The 23353-nt window shown below is 45.6% G+C and overlaps 1 protein-coding gene across 10 annotated transcripts in view; it reads left to right on the top strand.

Annotated features, from left to right (window-relative positions):
* SGSM1 (small G protein signaling modulator 1) overlaps positions 1-23353 on the top strand; it is a 99445-nt gene that overhangs the window by 36261 nt on the left and 39831 nt on the right. For 9 of the 10 annotated variants that reach the window (XM_049865756.1, XM_049865747.1, XM_049865749.1 and 6 more), the window contains 6 exons: positions 5512-5636; positions 7840-7907; positions 10201-10364; positions 10559-10691; positions 17338-17502; positions 19550-19688. In XM_049865756.1, the coding sequence (XP_049721713.1) occupies positions 5512-5636; positions 7840-7907; positions 10201-10364; positions 10559-10691; positions 17338-17502; positions 19550-19688 (794 nt within the window). The remainder of the gene's footprint in view (positions 1-5511; positions 5637-7839; positions 7908-10200; positions 10365-10558; positions 10692-17337; positions 17503-19549; positions 19689-23353) is intronic. The other variant, XM_049865753.1, reaches the window with a different exon arrangement.

Here is a 23353-nt window from a genome sequence, read left to right as displayed (position 1 = left end):
TCCATTTGCTTTTGCTACTCTACGTTCAAGAGCAAGTTTCAGAGTCTCTTCTGACATCTACTTTGGTCTTTTTTTCTTTCCTGTTTTTTAATGTCTTTTTGCTTTCTTCATGTATGATGTCCTTCCATAACTCATCTGGCCTTCAGTTTTTAGTGCTCAATGCATCAAATCTGTTCTTGAGATGGTCTCTAAATTCAGGTGGGATATTCTCAAGGTCATACTTTGGCTCTCATGGACTTGCTCTAATTTTCTTCAGCTTCAACTTGAACTTCCATATAAGCAACTGATGGTCCTTTTCACAGTCAGCCCCTGGCCTTGTTCTGACTGATGATATTGAGTTTTTCCATCATCTCTTTCCACAGATGTTGTCAGTTTACTTCTTGCATGTTCCATCTGGTGAGGTCCACATGTATAGTCACCGTTTACATTGTTGAAAAAGATATTTGCAATAAATAAGTCGTTTTGTCTTGCAAAATTCTGTTATGCGATCCTTGGAGTCATTTCTATCACCGAGGCCATATTTTTCAACTACCACGCCTTCTTTGTTTCCAACTTTTGCATTCCAATCATTGGTAATTATCAATGCGTACTGACTGCATGTTTGATCAGTTTCAAACTGCAGCAGTTGGTAAAAATCTTCAATTTCTTCATCTTTGGCATTAGTGGTTGGTGTGTAAATTTGACTAATAGTCAAATTAACTGGTCTTCCTTGTGGGCATATGGATATTATCCTATCAGTGACAGTGTTTTACTTCAGGATAGGTCTTGAAATGTTCTTTTTAACGATGAATGTAGCACCATTCCTCTTCAAGTTGTCATTCTCAGCATAGTAGACTATATGATTGTCCAATTCAAAATGGACAATACCCATCCATTTCAGCTCACTAATGCCTAGGATATAGATCTTTCTGCATTCCATTTCATTTTTGACGACTTCCAATTTTCCTAGATTCATACTTCATACATTCTACATTCCAATTATTAATGGACATTTGCAGCTGTTTCTTTTCATTTGAGTTGAGCCACATCAGAAAACAAAGATCCCGAAAGTTTTACTCCATCCACAACTTTAAGGTCAACTCTACATTGAGAAGGCAGCTCTTCCTCATTTGTAGTTTGAGTGCCTTCCAACCTGAAGGGCTCATCTTCTGGCACTGTATCAGACAGTGTTCCGCTGCTGTTCATAAGCTTTTCACTGGCCAGTTTTTTCAGAAGTAGACCACCAGGTCCTTCTTACTCTGTCTTAGTCTGGAAGCTCTGCTGAAAACTGTCCAGCATGGGCAACCCTGCTGGTATTTGAAATGTGGCATAGCTTCCAGCATCACAGCAACATGCAAGCCACTACAGTATAACACCTACCCACCATTCATCTGTCCATCTGCCCACATTTATACCCATCCATCCACTCACCTACCCATCCATCTGCCTACCCACCCTTCTATCCATTCATCCATGTGTCAGTATCTCTAGGCAGCCAGCCAGTCAGCTCTCTTGCATTCTCTATATTCCCGTATCCATCCATCCATGCATCCACCCTCCATTCATCGATCCATGTGTCCATATTTTTAACCGTCTAGTCATCCATCCACCCATCTACCCATCCAAAACCAAAAATCCACTTCTATCAAGTCAGTAGGGTTTCCAAGACTGTAAATCCTTAACAAAAGCAGACTGCCACATCTTTCTCCTGTGGAGTGGCTGGTGGGTTTGAGCCACTGACCTTTTGGTTAGCAGGAGAGTGCTCAACCGTGTGCCACTAGGCCTCCTTCCTCCCATCCATCCATCCATAATTCATCCACCTGTCTATCTACTCACCCATTCATCTGTCTGTATATCCACCCACCATTCATCTCTCCATCTTCCTTTCCATCAACCTACCATCTCTCTACCTATCCTGCATCTGCCATCTTTCCATCCATCCACCTTTTCATTTGTCCATTTATTTTCCAGTCCATTTATCCCACTCACTCATTCAGTAAATATCTACAACATAACTGCTCTGTGCTAGATGCTTGGAATTATCAAGATGATCATCTTCCTAACTAACATTTATTGAGTGTTTCCTACGTACCAGCCACTGTGCTAAGGGTTTTTACCTGTATTGACTCATTTAAACCTAACAACAACCGTTTGAGCGTGATGATATCATGGATGATCACACTGAGGTGAAGTAAGGGGCAGAGTTAGAATTTAAATTCAGGCCAGCCAACACCAGAGTCTGTGCCATTTACCAATCACCTTCTAGGCTCTAGCATCAGGCAGGCCCTGGAGCTGGGTGGTGAGTGAGGCAAGTACAGCCCTGCCCTCATGGTGCCTTTCCTTTGGCTGTCCCTGCCCCAGGGCTCTTTGGTCACAGAATCAGCAGTGACTCCAGCTCTGCAGCCACACTTGAGATCCCTGGGTCGCCCTGGGAAAGCCACCTCTCCCCTATCAGCCTCAGTATGGGCACCAAAGTGGGTATAAGACCCTATCTCCTCAAGTCTAAGATGCACCATTTTTTAACATAACCATCAAAAAATTAAAGATGCTACTTAAGTTATATACAGTGCCTTCTCACTACTTGGAAATTTTATTTTATACTTTTTTGAAAGAACTCTTTGAGACTTATTTGGACCTAGTTTTTTTGTTTTGTTTTTTTAGTAAATCATACACCACTCGAATAAGTACACACAAGAGAAAAGATAAATACATTAGTTAAGATATTTCCAACCCTGCCTCATATGTCAGAGTCCAACTCTTCTCTATCACTTTTTGACTTAAAGTTGATGATGTCCTTATTTTCCCACCGAATTTTGTTTTCTGTTCCATCAAGAGAAGGGGTCAGCAAACTGGAGCCTGTGGGCCAAATTCGCTCCTCCACCTGTCCTTTTGTAACTAAAGTTTTATAGAAACACAGCCATGTCCACTGATTTATGTATTATCCATGGCTGCTTTGGAGTCCTTGGGTGGTGCAAACGGCTAAGCACTCAACTACTAGCCCATAGGTCAATGGTTCCAATCCACCCAGAGGTGCCTTGGGAGGCAGACCTGGTGATCCGCTTCCAAAAGATCACAGTCACTGAAAACCCTATGGAACAGTTCTGCTCTGCACACAGGGGGTCACGGTGAATCGGAATCGACTCAATGTCAGCTAACAAAAACATGGCTGCCTTAAGGCTACAAAGGCAGAGTTAAGTGGTTGCAAATGAGCCTGTATGTCTGGCATAATAAAAAATACCTACTATCTGGTCCTTTACAGAAAAGTTTGCTGACCTCTAATCAGGAGTGCAGGAACTGTGGCCTTTCTTGCAAGAGTGTTTGCCCTTGTCTCTGGAACCTTCTTAAGTCCTGTAAAGCACTTGTTTGTTGCTTTGCAAGAAAACATGAAATGTGGACATCCCTGCAGTAACAGTAATGTGTCTACCTCACAGTATCACACTGGCATCTCACTGCTTTATTGCCATGAGTCGGAATTGAGTGGACAGCAACGGGTTTTCTTTTCTTTTTTTGTTTTTAAAATCATATTTTGTTGTGTTTTTGGTGAAGGTTTACACAACAGTCTGCTTTCCCATTCAACAATTTCTACACAAGTTGTTCAGTGACATTGGTTACATTCTTCACAATGGGCGAACATTCTCATTATTCCCTTTCTGATTGTTCTGTTTCCATTAATCTAGTTTCCCTGCCCCCTACCTTCTCGTCTTTGTTTTAAAGTAATTCTTGACCGTTTAGTCACATATAGATGATTTTTTAAATGAGCAGAGCGCTCACGGGTGATTTTCTTTATTTTGTGAGCTAATCTGTTATTTAGCTTGATGGTGACCTCAGAGGTCTGTTTCCATTCAAGGTTTGAAGAGTATCTCAGGGCAATAGTCTCGGGGAGTCCCCCAGTCTCAATTGGGCCAGCAAGCCTGGATTTTTCAAGAATTTGAGGTTCTGTTCCACGTTTTTTCCCCTTCCTATCAGGATCCATCTATTGTGGCCCTGATCAGAAAGATCAGTGTTGATAGCCAGGCACCATCTAGTTCTTCTGGTCTCAGGGTAGATAAGGCCATGGTTCATGTAGACTCTTTGTCCTGTAGACTAGTTTCTCCTTTGAGTCTCTGGTTTCCTTCTTTCTCTTTTGTTCCAGATGAGTAGAAACAAATGGTTGTATCTTAGATGGCTGCTTGCAAGCTTTTAAGACCACAGACACTACTTACCAAATTAGGAAGTAGAACATAACATTATGAACTACATTATGCCAGTTGACCAAGTTGTCCCACAAGACTATGGTCCTAACCTTCAAACCTAGAAAACCAATCTGATGAGATGTTTCGTTATGTCTAAGAAGCATCCGTAACTGTGCCCCCTCTGTTCTTTATTATATATATGAATGTATGTACGTACAGTTATATACATATACCTATATGTATACACATACATACACATACCTATATACATATATGTCTACAAACATAGACACATATATACCAGCAATGGACTTTTTAATGGGCTCAATTTTTTTTTTTTATAACCCAGCCTCACTGTGCACACAAAAACTTTTCCATTCAAAGCCAAAGCACAGTTTAACCTATTGAAGACATTTTTAATAATATGTGAACTCTGCATGTGAAGTAAGAACCACACACGAAACTGAATTGAAGGGACAACCATATGAATATCCATGACCAAGTTTGTGCAAGATCAGGCAATGACAGCTACATCACAATGTGAGATGCCATCGATTATAAGCCACATCCTCCTTTCAGGGGCCACTGTGACCAAAAAAATATGTACCTTAGAATCAATGAAAGACTGCTATGGTATACCCACAGGGGGTTATAAACGTGTGGTTAAATTGAGACAATGTGCATGAAGGTTGAACAATGTTTGGTACACAGTAGGTGCTCAATAAATGCTAGTCTACTGACTACACATGCTGTTGAGGTGAAATTAATAGAGGGCCTGCTCAGGCTTACTACCTCCTCTACGTGTAAAGCTTGGAGGGTTGGTGACTCCCCCACCCCACTGCTACTGTCTTGGGGTAAAACAAAGCAGTTGAGAAGTCCTGCAGGCAAATTCTCAGCAGGCAAAGGACCAGGCTGCTGGGTGGGGAGGTTGGTGGGGGTTTTTTGGGAAGGAGTTTCTGGAAAATGTCCGAGGGATGGGATACAGCTGCCATCTCTTTCTCCAAGTTTATGGCCAACATGGTGCCACATAAACTCCTTCTGTTTTGGAAAGGGGGATGTTAAGGGGGACAGAGCAGGGCCCCTTGACCTTGGGAGGGTAGTATGGCTGTGAAAGTGTTGCGGGTGGGGCAGCCTTCACAGCTGCACTCTGGGACCATCCTGGAGTTTGGCTGCAAAGGGCTTTGCTTAGCATGGCCACCTGAAAGGAGGATGGAGGTCTTCCCAGCTGAAAATAGCCATGGCCTCAAAGGGAATAACCCAGCCTCTTAGTTCTGGTTATGCATCCTTGAACAAAATGGACCAAGACCCACTGTGACCACAGCACTGTGGTCAGGGCTGAGTCATCCTCCTCTCTCCTTAGAGAGACGACATGGAGGCTGTGCCGGGGTACCTGTCCCTGCACCAGACAGCTGACGTCATGACCTTAAAGTGGACACCCAACCAGCTGATGAATGGGTCTGTGGGGGACCTGGACTATGAGAAGAGGTAGGGCACTGGGTCCCTCATGTGTCCCCTGGGTCCTTCCACTTCCCTTGGCACAGAGGAATGGCCCTTCTGGGCAGAGGGAGCTTGTACCCCGCCCTTGCCTGCTACTCTGCCTGGTTGCTGTGGCCACTTGGCCCATGGGTAAGTCAAGAACACAGGAGAAGCCAGAACCTGCTGGAAGAATCTTAGGGTATGAGAGTTAGGCAATGTCCTGGTCAAAACACCACCCAGAGGGAAATCTTGACAAAGATATTGTAAGCCTGCAAATGGCAGAATACTGTCCAGTCTCCTCTCCCGCCTCTACCATCACCCAATAAAAAAGGAGGCGGGAAAAAAGTTGATGGGCTTCTGGTCCAGGGCTGTGTCTCTGGTGTTATTCCATGATTTATAACACCCACCAAGCCTTTGGAGTTATGCTAAAAAGAAAAAACTGGTTTCCTGTATATTGCTGATCTGTGGGATTCCCTGCTCTGAATAGCAGTGTTATTCTAACACAATTGGAGTCCCTGGGTGGTGCATCAGTTAACGCACTCCGCTGCTAATCAAAAGGTTGGTGGTTCAGAAGAAAAGTCTGATGACCTACTTCTGAAAGATCAGCCATTGAAAGCCCTGTGGAGCACAGCTCTTACTCTGACACACACGGGGTGGCCATGAGTGGGAATCAACTCAGCAGTGACTGGTTTGGTTTTGGTTTTAGGAGGAACAAAGGGAAGCTGCTGTGCAAAGGTGTGGCCATCCCAATTATTTCACCGTGAGGATTCTTGGCAGCTGGTGGGGAGAAGTAGTGTTTCCTGCTTCTCTGAGCTCATGTCCAATTTTACTTGACTTTTATGTTTCCTTGCTTTTTTTAAATGGTGGTCAATATATTTGTAACAAATCATTTGCTGTTTCAGCATTCTTCACGCATATAATCCAGCGACATTAGTTAGGTTTATCATGTTTTTCCACCATCACTACTATCCATTTCCAAATTTTCCCATCACCCTTAACAGAAGCTCTGCATCTCTTAATCAGCGAGTTCCCCTTTCTCCCTCCCTCACTATTCAACCTTGGTCTCTATACACTTGACTCTGCTAGATACTTCATATCAGTGGAATTATACAGTATTTGTCCCTTTCTGACTGACATATTTCATTCTTAAAAAAAAAAAAAAAACTTTTTATTATGAAGAGCTTTCAACATAAAGATAGACAGAACTCAGATACCTGTTGCCCATCCTTAACAGCCATCATCCCAGGCCGGTCCAGTCCCCAGCCCCTTCCCTTCTTTCATATACTGAAGCAGAATACAGATACCCTATATCTCATCTTAAATATTTTTAATGTGCATCTGTAAAACATAAGGATTCTTTTCAAGAACTCTAAGCAAAATACCATTATTGTGTTTGGTTTTAACGTTAAGCCTCTGTGTGACCGATACCAGGCCCCCCAAGTCATACTGCTGGGACCTGTGATGTCAAGGCTGTTCAGTGACTATTCTAATACCTGCCCATGGACAACACATGGTCACCTGGAATTGAGGCTGAGTTAGTCATAACTCTTAGATGCTAGTGACAGAAAACCAAACTCAAGCTGGTTTAAACACTGGTTCACATTTAACTGAAAAATCCAGAGGGTCTGGCTTCAGGTGTGGTTGGATCTAGGAACTCTAATGATGTCATGAGGACCTGAACTCTTTCCATCTATTGGCTCTGCTTTCCTCTCTATTGACTGCATTTTCAGGCAGGCTTTCCTTCCCATGGCCCCCTAATGTCCATCTGTCTATCATCCTGACCATTACTATCATAGCAGAGAGGAGTATCTCTTTCTCAGTAATTCTAAGATAAATCTAATAACTGAGTCTCATTGGTTCTCCTTGGGTCATGGAACTATCCCTGAACCAATCACTGTGGTCAGGAATATGCTAATTAGCCAGATAGCCATACCTGATGCCCTGGAATGGCGTATGGATAGGGTTGGTCTCACCTAAGTCACATGGGTGGAGAAGAGGATCCCCTAGGAAAATTGAGATGCTGGTACCAGAATAAGGGGAGACAGGGTCTGGGACACAGACATTGGGGCAGATGGGCCCTGGTGAGCTACTTTGATGAAGAGGATGGAGGAGCCCATGGGTGGTAGTCTTCTGGCCTCCCAGGCCCTTCGCCATGACGGGGCAGGCACGCATAGGCTGCATCCTGTAGGCCTAACTCTCCCACCCTTTCCAGCGTCTACTGGGATTATGCCATGACCATCCGCTTGGAGGAGATTGTTTATCTGCACTGCCACCAGCAAGGTAGGGACTGTGGGCAAGTAAGGGGCTGGGGTCTTCCACGTGGATCCCTTGGCGACCCATCACACCTGTTCAGTCTTTAATATTATGAGGCAGTGTGGTGGGTATCCTTTATTACCCACGTGACCTCAGGCAAGTGACTTTAACCTCTCTGAGCCTCAGTTTACCCATCTGTAAAATGGGGGTCATAACAGTACCTACTCATGGGGTCGTTCTGAGGATCAAATGACGTATGTCAGCATCAAACCCGTGGCTGTAGTTACTGACACTTACTGAGTACCTACGATGTGCCAAGCACCAGTTCTAAGTATTCATGTGCCTGCTGTTTAACCATCACACAACAGCGATGGGGTTACATCGTTCCATTTTATTTATTTTTTTTGTGGGGAGAGAGGGCACAATTAACTTATTCACACATAAATCCCTTGAGGGAATTTACATTTGCCCCTTTTGTCCTTAATTGAATCCTGCACTCTGTCCATCCCATTTCCTTTTTCAGCTTTGTTAAAAAAAAAAAAAAAACCTTTCCTTGACATTCCTCGGTGATAATAGCCTTGAAGTGGGGCCTGTTCTGATCAGGCCATTAGAACCAAGGCAGTGGATCCTATTGATCAGCCATTTGGAGAATGGCTCACTGCTCCCTAAGGAAGAATTTACCGAGCCAATTGCATAGGTGTTGCTTTGCCCTGTTGTCTGGGTGGGGTAAATCAATTTCAATGAAATCATTGCAGGTAATCTTTCCTACATAACTTGCTTTGTTGCATGGATGTGAATCTTATCAGGTCAACCCCCAAATGCTCCCGGGGGCTTATGCTGTCACACCAAACTTCCTGAAATGGGTAGCCCAGCCAGGGTTACCCAGATTGGGCACTAAACTTGCAATGGATTTCGTGATTCCTAAGCTTGTAGTCCATCCTCTCCCAGGCCTATTTTTTCCTCCTAAAATTGTTCTAGCTAATTACTGGATTAGAGAACATGAGACAGTATGAAAACTTCCCCAGTGGTAACAGAGGTTAAAGGGTGAAGAAGCAAGATGCCTTTCTGTGCTGATTACCATCGGAGCACAAAACCATGTTCTTCTATAGCTGTAAACCCTTATAATAGATCCCCACCCTTGGAGATGAAAAGGCTTCAGGGCTGTACAAATACCAATAATCTGGTCAGAAACTGTTAAAAGCATCAGAGAGAAGAAACTCCATGGGATACCTTCAGAGGGAGGCAGATAAGCATTGCCTCAGAGGGAAAATGTCAGTGAAGCAATTCTCTCTGGAAGCTACCTTTTTTTCCCCCTTCTCTGTTTCTAAGCACTGATTAAAAACAAAATCCACGTGCATTTTAAACAAAAAGACAAGTTCCACTGAAGGCCAATCTTCCTGGTAGTCCCTTGTCTTTGGAGTTTTGAGCTTCCTTTGAGTTCAGAGTGTCTGGGCATTTGAGGGAACCACCTAACACTATGCCAAGTCATTCCCATTTTAGAGGTGAGGAAGCAGCTTGGAACAAAGTCACATAGCCTGTAAGTGCCAGAGCCTGCATGCAAACTCAGATCTTTGTGAGTCCAAAGCCACTGCTCTGAAGATCTATAATCAATAGCTAGAGTTCTTCTTAAAGCCCAAGAACGTACATTCAGAACAAGCGGAGGGCCATCTTGCTTTAGAAAGTAAGGAGTCTGTGCTTCACCGAGGCACACAACATAGTGATTAAGATCACAGCTTTTTTAATCAGACCAACCTAGGTTCAGATCCTGGCCCTGCCGTATTCGCTGTTTGACCTTGGGCAAGTTACGTAACCTCTCTGAGACTCAGTTGTATCATTTGTAAAATAGACAACAATGGGAATGAGTCATAGGATTTTTGTGAGTATTAAAATAAGACAATGCCTTTAATGTGTCCTGCTTGTATACAGTAAGTGCTCAATGTTAGCTCGCTGAAGTCAGTCATTGCCCTGAGAAGGGGTAGATATGAAAGCCTCCATACAGAAATATGAAGGTCAGGTAAATTTGCAGATGACAAAGTCACAGAAGGTTCTCAAAGGGGGTAGAGGTTTGAGGACATCTTTTTCCTTTGGTGGGTGACTTTAGGGAGTCTGTCACACTCTTCTTGACCTTGCCCTGTAGTTCCCCAGCCTGAGATGGGTGGGGTGAGAGGGACTCAGGCAATGTAAAACCTCTCCTGAAGCCTTGGAGCAGAGCCCCTGGGTCTGGCTTGGCGTCCCTGGGGGCATGTGTTTGCTGGGAGGGCCTGTCACCGTGCCTCCTAGTGACTTCCCGCTGGTCTTCTCTGGCCGGTCATGGCGGCAGTGGACAGCGGCGGGACGGTGGTATTGGTCAGCCAGGATGGGATCCAGCGGCCGCCCTTCCGCTTCCCCAGGGGTGGGCACCTCCTGCAGTTCCTCTCGTGCCTGGAGAATGGACTGCTTCCTCATGGACAGCTGGACCCACCTCTCTGGTCCCAGCGGGGGAAGGTGAGTCATCAAGGAGAGACACAGGGTGGGGCTGGGGGGGGCGGGTCTGAGCCCTGGGGGGTGGCTGTGCTTGCTCCTGAGTCCTGACATGATTTCGTGGGGTCACGCTCATGCCACTCAGACTCTGGGGCTGTGCAGGTCGGGGAGAGATCAGGCTGGTCCCAGGAACTATGCATTGGAACATGTCCTTTCAGGGCAAAGTATTTCCCAAACTGCGCAAGCGAAGCCCTCAGGGGTCCGCCGAGTCCACATCTTCAGACAAGGAAGACGACGAGGCCACAGATTACGTGTTCAGGATCATCTACCCCGGCATGCAGTCCGAATTTGGTGAGCTGCCCTGGCTGGGGCCCCAGGGACCCACCTCTTATTGATCCAGGAACTCACACCAGGCATTTGGAACTAGAAGCCAAGAGGTCTGGATTCTGGGGCCAGCAAGGGGCTCTGGAATGAGGAAGCTCATATCTTGGTGGCCTTGGTTTCTCCCCAAATGAGAGTAATAACCACCCTCTACTTTTTTATTTTTTTTGTACTTAGCTACTGAAGATGCCGCTGGGCAGGAGGCAGCAGGCAGAGTAGTGGTCATGGTATGGGCTCTGAATCCTGGTTCTGAGTCCTGGTGGAACTTGAGCAGGTCACTTCACCCTTCTGTCCCTCAGTTTCCTCATCCGTCAAGTAGGGATCGCATAGCACCTATTTCATGGATTTGTTGCAAGGATTAAATTCGATAAGGCGTTGTAAAGCACGTGGCACATTGAGACCTCTCAAATATTAGATGGTGGTGCAAACAGTTAACACTTTCAGCTGCTAACCAACAGATTGGAGGTTCAAGTCTACCCAGAGGCACCTTGGAAGAAAGGCCTAGCAACTTCCCGATCTACTTTAGAAAAATCAGCCATTGAAAACCTTATGGAGCACAGTTTTCCTCCGACACACACGAGGTCACCATGAGTCAGAGTCGACGCGACAACAACTGGATTTTTTTTTTTAATTGCTAGTAAGATCGTCATTATCGTGGAGCTACTGTGAGAATTTAAATGAATTAATATTTGAAAAGTACTTGGAAGGGAGCCTGGCATTTATTAAGCGTTGTATGGCTATCTGTTAACCAAATCAATATTAAGTTAGAAGTTCTATCTCTTAACCTCATTCTGTTTGACCTCAGCAGCCCTGTTGTTCTCATATGACAGATAATGGCTCCAAGCCTCCCTCTGCTTAAGTGACTGCATGCTAGGCAGAGAAAGGCTCTTTTGAAAGCAGATGTCCTGTCTTCCCTGGCAAGGTTGGACTGATTGTGCCAGGCTACTTACTGCCACTCTAATGTGATGCTTTTTGCCAAGCCCCCTGGCTCTCATCCATCGCTGAGTTGGACCTGCGGTCTGGGGCAGGCTTGGCAGTGAGATCTTAACATTCAGATTAGTCTGTGTTTTCACCAGTGAGTTTCCTTCGTGGCCAATGAATAGCAAAGCCGCCTGTTCTTGCATCATTTACGCACTGCAGAGTGTCTTGAAGTATTCATTACCCCTCCATGTCCATTTTCATCCAGTATCTTGGCTGGAGCCAGCTCAGGCTCTTCGTGGGGCCTCAGCTCTCACGGCCCCGGGCCAATGCCAAGGATCTTCTGGGTCTCATGGCTGAGGAGGCTCGGTTTGTGGATGCTAAGCCGACTTCTGTTCAGTTTCCAAGAGACCTGGGCATCCCACCCCTATGAAGCGTGACATTAGTTAAGATGCCGCTTCAGAGAACCGATTCATCACAGACAGCCAGATCCCCTGTGGCCGCCTTCCGGGGGATCTTGCCCCACGGGTTATCATCCAACAAATAATGAGTAAGCTCCTGCTGGGAGCCAGGCTGGGTGCTGGGTCTTTTACTTATTTGGGGAATATCCGTGCTGTCCTGTTGTGGCTTGACATGGGCCAGTGGAACAGACACTGGCAGTGCCCATGCATGTTTCCTGTCCTGTGCATGCCAGCCATCCACCTGCCGGCTGCCAGCCCCAGCATCTCTTTGTTTGCCTCAGGGGTTTCTCTGGCCACCAGGGGCCCCTCTGTCCATGGGTGGGGCAGATTGGAAGTGCCAGGGAATCAGTGCCTCCCTGGTGCAGCTCTCAGCCAATAACTGGTGTATAAATACCCCAACTCCCTCACCCCCTCAGGTGGGATGCTCTGAACTGTGTGCTCCATACAGTCTCCCAGAGGTTCCTGAGGGAATAAGCACCATTGCCCACAGTGGTAACTTACTTGGTAACTGTTTTAGTTATGTAGTGGTGCTATAACAGAAATACCACAAGTGGGTGGCTTTAATAAACAGAAATTTATTTTGTCACAGTTTAGGAGGCCAGAAGTCTGAATTCAGGGTGTCAGCTCTAGGGGAAGGCTTTCTGTCTCTGTCAGCTCTGGAGGAAGGTCCTTGTTCTTGGTTCCTTGGAAATCTCCATGTGACTTGGCATCAGTCTTGCTCCATCTCTGTTTGCTCACTTGCTTGTTTAATCTCTTTTATATCTCAAAAGAGATTGATTTAAGACACACTTTCTACACTAATCCTGCCTTATTAACATAACAAAGACAACACAATCCCAAATGGGATTATAACCACAGGTATAAAACCAAACCAAACCTGTTGCCATCCAGTCAATTCCGACTCATAACGACCCTATAGGACAGACTAGAACTGCCCCATAGGGTTTCCAGGGAGCAGCTGATGGATTTGAACTGCAACCTTTTGGTTAGCAGCCATTGCTCTTAACCACTACGCTAACAGGGCTCCACCACAGGTATAGGGTTAAGATTTACAACACATTTTGGGAGGACACAATTCAGTCTGTAATAGTAACCATTTATTGACTCCTTCTTCCCCTATCTCACTTCACCTCTCCCCAACCAGTGCTTCCTGGGACCACCTCCCAAATAAACCAGTTGCACTTGAGTACGAGGTCTGCCTTTGAGAAAACTCCAACTAAATCTGTTTATTTGGAATAGGGTTCCTCCACTTTAGCACTACTGATATTTTGGATGGAATAGTCCTTTGTGGTGGAGGCTGTCCTGTGCGCTGTAGGGTGTTGAACAGCATCCATGGCTTCTCCTCACTGGATGTTGTTGTTGTTAGGTGCCCTCCAGTTGATTCCGACTCAGAGCAACCCTATAAGACAGAGTGGGACTGTCCCATAGGGTTTCCAAGGAGCGGGCTAATGGATTCAAACTGCCGACCTTTTTGGTTAGGAGCTAAGCTCTTAACCTCTGTGCCACCGGGGCTCCCCCTACTGGATGCCGGTAGTATTTGCTCCAGTGTGGCGTAGTGGTTAAGTGCTATGGCTGCTAACCAAGAGATTGCAGTTCAAATCCGCCAGGTGCTCCTTGGAAACTCTATGGGGCAGTTCTACTCTGTCCTATAGGGTCGCTAAGAGTCGGAATCGACTCGACGGCAGTGGAATTTTGGTGTGACAACCAAACAATGTCTCCAGACATTGCCAAGTGCCTCCTGGGAACAAAATCATCCCCAGTTGAGAACCAATGATGTAGAGGAAAGAGCACTCCACTGTATTTGGCTCTGCCACTTGCAATATGGTTAAGTGACTCTAACCTCTCTGGGCCTCAATTCCTGGGCAGTAAAATGGGAATAACAATACCCCTTCAAGATCATATTCTCGGGAGTCAGTGTGATGCTGCATGAAAACACCTGGTGTGGGACCTGAGGCTCTGCAGTCACTCAGTCAGCGACATCAGGTATCGTGCACTGAGCACCACTGTGTGCCAAGCCCTCTTCTGTGTGCTGTCCACGTCTTCACTCATTTAATCCTCACCTCAACCTTCCCAGGCAGATACCGTTGTTATCACCATCTCCACTTGCGGAAAGAAAACTGAGGCACAGGAAGGTGAAGTAACTAGTCCAGAGTCACAGAGCTAATTCTTGGCATGACTGGAATTCAAAGCAGAGTCTGTGCTTCTGACCATGCAGATTATTTTGACTGGGGGGAGGGGGGACTGTGGTTTCACCCACTTCACCCTCAAGGTCAGATTCAGCTCATGTAGTAATGGTGACCCTGGCCTCAGTTGACTTTCTGGGGGGCCTGAGCCACGCAGGGTTAATAAAAACAGTCATCTATAGTTTTCTTCTGTGAGAGGTATGATGACATCCTTTTTGAAATACTGGGTAAATCAGAAGGCAGCCAGCCACTGCCTGTGGGCCAAATCCAGCCCTCAGCTTGCTTTCGTAAATAAAGTTTTATTGGAACACAGCCATACCTGTTTATGCATTATTGTCTGTGCTGCTTGCCTGCTACAGCAGCAGAGTTCAGTAACTGTGACAGATCCTGAATGGCCCGAAAAGCCGAAAATATTTACTGTCTGGCCCTTTACAGAAAGTATTTTCTGACGCCTGCCTTAAATAATAGACAAGGAGAGTTTCATCCTGTGGGAGGGAAGATGTGATCGCAGATGAGTCTTTTCTTTCTTTCTCCCTCTTTTTTTTTTTTTTTGGTTTGTTTTTTAGTTATAATCCCATATGTAGATAATATTTATTTATTTACTTTTATAACTTATTTTTGTTGTTTTTGAGAGTATATGCAGCAGAACGTACACCAGTTCAACAGTTTCTACATGTACAATTCACTGACATTGGTTACATTCTTCAAGTTGTACAACCATTCTCACCCTCCTTTTCCCAGTTATTCCTCCCCACAGATGGTTCTTCACCTGCCTCTTGTGGCACAAACAGTTTGCACCCAACTACTAACCTAAAGGTTGGCCATTTGAACCCACCCAGCAGTGCCGAGGAAGAAAGGCCTGGCAATCTGCTTCTGTAAAGATTACAGTCAAGTAAAGCCTATGGAGCAGTCCTACCCAGTAACACACAGGGTTGCCGTGAGTTGGAATCAACTTGATGGCGACAGGTTATTTTTTGGGGGCTAGGGTTTTGTGCTCAAGAGGAGGTAAAGATAAGTTCTAAAACAAGTTTACAGTCAGATAAGGGCCTTTTCAGATACCTTTGTCCCTGAGGCTCTCTAGATCTGCACTGTAGCCACAAGCCACCTGTGACTATGGAGAGCTTGCAATCCGGTAATCCAAACTGAGCTGTGCTGAAAGCGTAAAATACATGCAGGATTTCAAAGACTTTACATAAAAAAAAAAAAAAACCCAGAATATAAAATACTTCATTAATAACTTTTTATATAGGATATATGTTAAAATGGAAACCCCAGTGGCGTAGTGGTTAAATGCTACGGCTGCTAACCAAAGGGTTGGCAGTTCAAATCCCCCAGGCGCTCCTTGGAAACTCTATGGGGCAGTGCTACTCTGTCTTATAGGGTCGCTATGAGTCGGGATCGACTTGACGGTACTGGGTTTGGTTTTGTTTTTTTGGTATATGTTAAAATGGTAATATTTCAGATACATTAGTTAAACGAAATATATTGTTAAAATTCATTTCACTTGTTTCTTTTTACTTTTTGAATGTGGCTACTAGAAAATTTTAAACTATATATGCAAATCACTTATTTTTATTGGACAGCATTAATCTAGAGCAGGGTTTGTCAACCTTGGCACTAATGACATTTTGGGCTGAATAATTCTTTGTGTGGGAGGCTGCCCTGTGCATTGTGGATGTTGACCAGCACACCCGGCCACTACCCACTGGGTGCCAGCAGCAGCCAGTTGTTGTTGTTAGATACTGTTGAGTCAGTGTTCGACTTACGGTGGCCCCATGTGACAGAGTGGGACTGCCCCACAGCTCTTGGCTGTGATCTTCACAGGAGCAGATCACCAGGTCTTTCACCTGCAGAGCCACTGGGTGGGTTTGAACCACCAACCTTTATTAGCAGCTGAGCACTTAATTGTTGTGCCACCAAGGCTCCTAGCATCTAGCTAACGCTCCAGAAATGGCTCCAAACATTGCTAGATGTCCTCTAGGGAGCAAAATCGCCCTTCTTGAGACCTCTGGTCTAGGGTGAGGACAGTGTTGAAAGACAATTAAAAAAAAAAAAATTTTTTTTTTTTTTTTAAGCCAGTTGTAATCAAGTCAGTTATGACTCGTGGTGACCCCATGTCTGTCAGAGTACAACTGTGTTCTATAGGGTTTTAAGTGACTGATTTTTCGGAAGTAGATTGCCAGGCCTTTCTTCTAAGGCACCTCTGGGTGGACTTGAAACTCCAACCTATCAGCAGCTGAACATGTTAACCATTTGCACCACCCAGGGACTCCTGGGGAGACAATAGTCAATGGGAAAACAGCTTGAGGAGCTATGAGCAGGGTCTCAGAAGTCCCATTCCCTGGCTTGGAATTCAGGCTCCACCACTTATTAGCTGGGTGACCTTGGGTATGTTGCTTAAATTTTCTATGCCTCAGTTTTCCAGTCTGTAAAAGGGGAGAATGATAGGACCTATCTAAAGAGTTCCTTGGTGGCACAAACAATTAAGCACTTAAATATTAACTGAAAGGTTGGTGGTTCAAACCCACCCAAGGGAGCCTTGGAAGAAAGGCCTGGCCATCTGCTCCCGAAAGGTCACAGCCTTGAAAACTCTATGGAGCATAGTTATACTCTGTGCACAAGGGGTTGCCATGAGTTGAAATCGACTCAACAGCAACTGGTCTGGTTTTTGGTTTACCTAAAGAGTAGGCATTCAGAAAGGATGTCTCTGGTTAGTGGAAAGAGCAAAGCGACTTCAGTCGAACAGACCAGATACGCGGGGCTCTGAGTGATTAAGTTGTCGTGGTTCTGAACCTGCCTCCTCTTCTGCAAAAGAAATGCATCCCTTACATGACTGTTAGCGTGATAAGACAATCCCCTGCCTAGCACAGCACCCAGCACATAGTAGGCACTTTATAAATATCAGCATTCTTTGCTCCTTTAATCAAACACAATGCATGAGAGCTATGGGGAGCAGCGCAGGGGAAGGGTTCAGACCCCAAGGAATTAGTTCTTCAGTGTTCCGCCCACCTCAGACCTTCCGTCTCACCGGTTCTTTTTGTTTTGTGTCTCAAGTTGCTTCCGACCCCTTGGGCGGCCCTTCCCCAGTCTCCGTGGGCCCTGCCTGGATGATGGTTCCTGCAGGCCAGTCTGTGCTGGTGGTGGCCAGGGGGAGTTGGTGGGCACGAACCAGATGGGACACCGCCCTCCCCACACCAGGCCTCAAGAAGCAGCCCCCCAGTAATGTCTGGGCTCCCACCATGGGCTAGGTGCCGGCCACCTCCGCCATGTTGTCATTTGAGTCTTGGTCGTGAGGGAGGTGGATACAGGAGAAATAGTGATGCCTGAACACCGTCCAGATGCCACCCTGCAGGAGGCAGCCTCGAGTGTTATGTTGGTTCAGTAGCAAAGGGATCGATTAATGATGTTTGCATGGCTGTGAGGGGCTGGGGTGGAGGCATGTTTGCTACCCCTGGGCTAAGCTGATCAGTGCTTCCTTGAGGTGGGCTGAAACCTATGGATGTTTTTCTAGAATATTTGACAGTGGCTTACTGGCCTTTTTGGCCAGCTCAAGTGAGGCCAAGTCCAGAACCCCCTTCCTTTGCAGCCCAGGGGAAGAGACAGATGGCTGTCAGTTGTCCTTGCAGAGGCATGGCACATGGGGCAAATGTACTACCTTCTTAATTTCCTAAAGCAAAGGTTGGCACACTGTGGCCCACACGCTTTCAATATTTTTTATATTTTTAAATGACTGAGAACATTTTAGTAAAAATAATACTTTGTGGTATGTGAAGGTTATCTGAAATTCACATCTCAGTGTCCATAAATGAAGTTTTATTGGCACACACCCATGCTCATTTGTTTACACACTGTCTGTGGCTGCTTTCACACTGCAACAACAGAGTTGAGTGCTGATGACAGAGACCAAATGACATGCAAAGCCAACAACATTTACTATCCAGCCCTTTACAGAAAAAGCTTGCTGACCCCGGTCCTAGAGAAAATAAAAATGTTGCACCTGCCTAGAACTATCAAGAACTCAGTAAGTTTGCCCTAGAAATTACAGTGCATATGTCCCCAGTATGTTTTTTTCCACAGCTTCGCAGACACTGTGGCTTTTGTGAAGCTGGAAAGGAAAATAAATAAATAGGAGAAACTACTATTTCCTGGGGTCAGCTGATGAGGACTTGCCAGTGTCCAGGAATTAGGAGTTGGTTCTCACTCGAATATGACTGATCATGAAGATTGTTTTAAAGATACAGATTTGACAAAAGCAGTAGTTGTTGAATGAATCCTGAGGACTTAAAAAAAAAACCATATACAGACACACACATATGTAAAGAGCCCTGGTAGCTGGACTGCTAACTGAAAGATTGGCGGTTTGAACCCACCCGTGGGCTTCATAAGAGAAAGACCTGGTGATCCTCCCCATAAAGATTACAGCCAAGAAAACCCCATGGGGCAGCTCTGCTCTGTCACTTGGAGTCAATGTTAAGTCGAAATTGACTCAATAGCACCCAACAGCATAAGTATATGTGTGTATGTGTATACATATATATAGATATATACACATATGTGTATATATCTATATATATGTAACAATATATGTATATATATACACACACAGATTTGAGGGCTCTATCTTCAGGAAGTTTTAATTCAATAGATCTGGGCTAGGGAGTGGGCATATGGCTGCTTAACAAGCCCTCCACACATGATTTCGGTGGGCCACTGGCCTGTTTGCAACACCCTTGATGGAGCAGCTGAGGACCGTGAACTGTGTCCCTTGTCCCTGTGGGTCCTGCCTTATCTGTTGAGGCTAGCTTCCTTCCACCTCACCACCAGCAACGCCCCGTGAGGCCTATCTCTGGGAACTTGAGACCCTCCACCTTCCCCATAAGCCCCCAGCAGGCTCTGTTTCCTGCCATAGCGCCCCACGAGGAGACCTAATGACAACATGGCGAGGCTTGGCCTAGTACTCTGGGATCGTGCTTGTTTTCTTGGCTCTGGTCTCTCTCTCTGTTCCCTTCATCTCTCTTCAGCTACCATCGGCTCTGCCCATCTGGTGGGCCCTCCAAAACTTGGTGGTGGCTTGCAATGAATCAGGTGGGCTCAAGGCCCTGGGTCAGATTATGTTTGGGGTCACTGTTCCCTGCTGTCACATTTGGGGTCTTTCCCTATCCCTGTGCTGGCCTTGGGGTGAGCTGCTTGCTTTGGGCTGAGGTTTCTGTGGCCCACACAGGCTTACCCAGGGCCCTTCCTCTGCCCCTTTTTCTACCCAACACAGGCCCCCAGGACTTGATGGATGTCTCTGTGAGCAATCTGCCATCCCTGTGGCAACCCAGCCCTCGGAAGTCCTCCTGCTCATCGTGTTCCCAGAGCGGCTCAGCTGATGGTGGCTCCACCAACGGCTGCAACCATGAGAGGTATGAGGGGCTTGAGCTATGGATGGAGGGAACCCAAGAGTTTAGCAGAGATTTGTGTTGTGCCTGTTTCTTGCCCTGCACTGAATTCAGAGGCATGAACATAGACTATGGGATCAGCCAGATCTAGATTAAATCCTGGCCTTGTGAAGTCCTAACTGTCGGATCTTCTTCACATGTGTCAGTCAGGATAAACAAGGTTATGCTGCAATAACGAACAGTCCTAAAATTTCAGTGGCTTTATGCAGCAAAGTTTTATTGATCACACATGCTGTATGTCTGTTATGGATCAGCTGGGGGCCCTGCTTTATCCACCAGCTTGAGCATTGCCAGTCACAATGACAGAGGAGAAGGTAGCTCGGGAGGGGCTTGAAGCAAAAATTAAACGCTCCAGCCCCAAAGTGGCACATGTCATTTCCGCCGACAGCTCATTGACTCCACCCCCAAGGGGAAAGGAAGTACAGTTCTACCATGTGTCTGGAAGGCAGAAACCAGAAATATTAGTGATAACCACAGGTGCCTCAGTTTGTTTTTCCACGAAATGGGGATACTAATGCCTACTTTATACAACTATTGTAAGGAGCCAATCAAATTGATGGCTTAAAGTGGCCAGAGCATGGTACCCAGCACATGGTAATGCTCAATAAACCAAAAACAAACAAACTTGTTGCTGTTGAGTTGATTCTGACTCATGGCGATCCCATGTGTTACAAAGTAGAACTGCTCCACAGGGTTTTCTTGACTGTAATCTTTATGGAAGCAGCTCACCAGAAATGACACTTTTTATTTTAATGTACGAGGTTAAGTCCCCAGCTCATCCCTTTCCTTGCATGTAGAACTTTTAGTCTCCTTGGAATTGTTGTTGTTAGGTGCCATTAGATCGCTTCCAACTCATAACAACCCCATGTACAACAGAACGAAACACTGCCTTGTCCTGCGCCAACCTCACAATCATTGTTATGCTTGAGCCCATTGTTGCAGCCACTGTGTCAATCCATCTTGTTGAGGGTCTTCCTCTTTTTTGCTGACCCTCTAGTTTACCAAGCATGATGTCCTTCTCCAGGGGCTGATCCCTTCTGGTAACATGTCCAAAGTATGTGAGACATTGCATCGCTATCCTTGCTTCTAAGGAGCAGTCTGGTTGTACTCCTTCCAAGACAGATTTGTTTGTTCTTTGAACAGTCCATGGTATATTCGATATTCTTCGCCAACACCACAATTCAAGACCTCTATTCTTCTTCAGTCTTCCTTATTCATTGTCCAGCTTTCGCATGCATATGAGGCGATTGAAAATGCAATGGCTTGGGTCAGGCGCACCTTAGTCTTCAAGGTGACATCTTTGTTTTTTAATACTTTAAAGAGGTCTTTTGAAGCCAATTTGCCCAAAGCAAAGCATCTTTTGATTTCTTGACTGCTGCTTCCATGGCTGTTGATTGTTAATCCAAGTAAAATGAAATCTTTGACAACTTCAATCTTTTCTCCGTTTATCATGATGTTGCTCATTGGTCCAGTTGTGAGGATTTTTGTTTTCTTTATGTTGAGGTGTAATCCATACTGAAGGTTGTGGTCTTTGATCTTCATCAGTAAGTGCTTCAAGTCCTCTTCACTTTCAGCAAGCAAGGTTGTGTCATCTGCATATCCCAGGTTATTAATGAGTCTTCCTCCAATCCTGATGCCCCGTTCTTCTTCATATAGTCCAGCTTCTCTGATTATTTGCTCAGCATACAGATTCCATAAGTATGGTGAAAGGATACAACCCCGACGCACACCTTTCCTGACTTTAAACCACACAGTATCCCCGTGTTCTGTTTGAACAACTGCCTCTTGGCCTATGTCCAGTTTCCTCATGAGCACAATTAAGTGCTCTGGAATTCCCATTCTTCACGATGTTATCCATAACTTGTTATGATCCACACAGTCAAATGCCTTTGCGTAGTCAATGAAACACAGGTAAACGTCTTTCTGGTATCCTCTCCTTTCAACCAGGATCCATCTGACATCAGCAATGTTATCCCTCATTCCACATCCTCTTCTGAATCCAGCTTGAATTTCTGGCAGTTCCCTGTTGATATACTGCTACAGCCACTTTTGAATGATCTTCAGCAAAATTTTACTTGCGTGTGATGTTAATGATACTGTTCGATAATTTTCCGCATTCTGTTTGATCACCTTTCTGGGAATAGGCATAAATACAGATCTCTTCCAGTCAGTTGGACAGGTATTACTCAGCCAGTTTGTGAGTCTAGTCTCGTCTCCCACTAGCCCAGTGTTGCCTGGTTTGGGAGAGTGGATTCCTTCCTTCCTTTCTGGGTCTCCCTCCCAGTGGGTGGTCCAGCCTTCATCTCTAACAGGGTAGGGTGGCAGCCAGCTTGAAGTTTTCAAAGTCCTCTAACCCCTGGCTCCTCAGTATGTGGTCCGTGGACCAGCAGGATCAGCAACATTGTTTGGGCAGATTCTCAGTCCCTCACCCCAGACCTCCTGAGTCAGAATCTGCATTTAACAAGATCACGTGTGCACATTTCAGTTTGGGAAGCACTGAGCTAACCAGAGATTCACAAACTTTAATGTGCATCAGAATCACCTGACGAAGATGGCAAAACATGCTGGTCCCTTGGTCCTGCCACATAGAGGTCTTGATTGAGTAGGTCTGTGCAGGGCCCGAGAAGACATATGTTGAAGAATCCCCAGGTGACTCTTGGACCACTGCGAAATGCTGCTCTAGCCCAGTACCAGTTCTTGTAGCATCTGCTTACGCACCTGTAGTAACCGGGAGCTTACCAAGTTGCAGATAGCCTGGTCCACTGCGGGACAGCTGTCCATGTGATGCTGTTCTTTGGTAACCTGAGCAAGCCTGGGCCTCACCAACCTGAGGGTACCTTTAATTTTTAATGCCTCCGTGTGCATAACTGGAGGATCTCAGCCAAGCCCTGGGTTTTCCTGGGTGTCGCCTGGGATGTCATAGAAATGAATATGCAGCTATCGCTCTATCCTCCTTTCCTCTGTAAGAATGCCCAGTACTCCCTTCAGCAGTCCATGTTTTCTCCAGCACCTCTGGGTCTCTAACTCCTTTCTCTTCTTTTAGCCAAGAATGCTTCAAAGATTCCCATGCAAGGAGAGGCTGTGAAGCGTCACCTTCTCTGCACTCAGTAGACTCTGAATCCCACTCTGGCTCAGCTTGATTCAATTTAAAACAAAACCCTTTGCTGTCAAGTCAATTCAGTTGTGTCACTTTAAAAGTCAGGACTCTTTCTACAAGTTAAAGAAACCTAATTAAAACTGATTTAAGTAAAAAAAAAAAAAAAAATTTATTGATGTACCAAGACGTCCAGAGGCACAGTGACTTCAGGCATGGCTGGATCCAGAGGCTCAAAAAAAATCTCCATTTCTCCAGTTCTTGGCTCTGTTTGCTTCTGTGATAGCTTCATTCTTAGCCAGGCCTTTCCCTCGTTGTGGGAAAGAAATTCCCCAGCAGTCACTGCCCTATGTCTTGTTGGCATAAAAACTCAAACAGAAAAAATAAAGAGTCCGTTTCTTAGTAGTTCCAACAAAAGTCCTAGGAATGATTCTCATTGGTCCAGGTTGGGCCACATGACCATCTCTGACCGAATCAACATGATTTCAACCTGAGTCATGTACTGGGTAGCCTGTCCCATCCAAACTATGGGGAC

This window comes from Elephas maximus, chromosome 22 (assembly GCF_024166365.1).
Source record: "Elephas maximus indicus isolate mEleMax1 chromosome 22, mEleMax1 primary haplotype, whole genome shotgun sequence".
NCBI lineage: Eukaryota > Metazoa > Chordata > Mammalia > Proboscidea > Elephantidae > Elephas > Elephas maximus.
The sequence above is the reverse complement of the archived record's forward strand: the minus strand, read 5'-3'. Positions and strand labels throughout refer to the sequence as shown.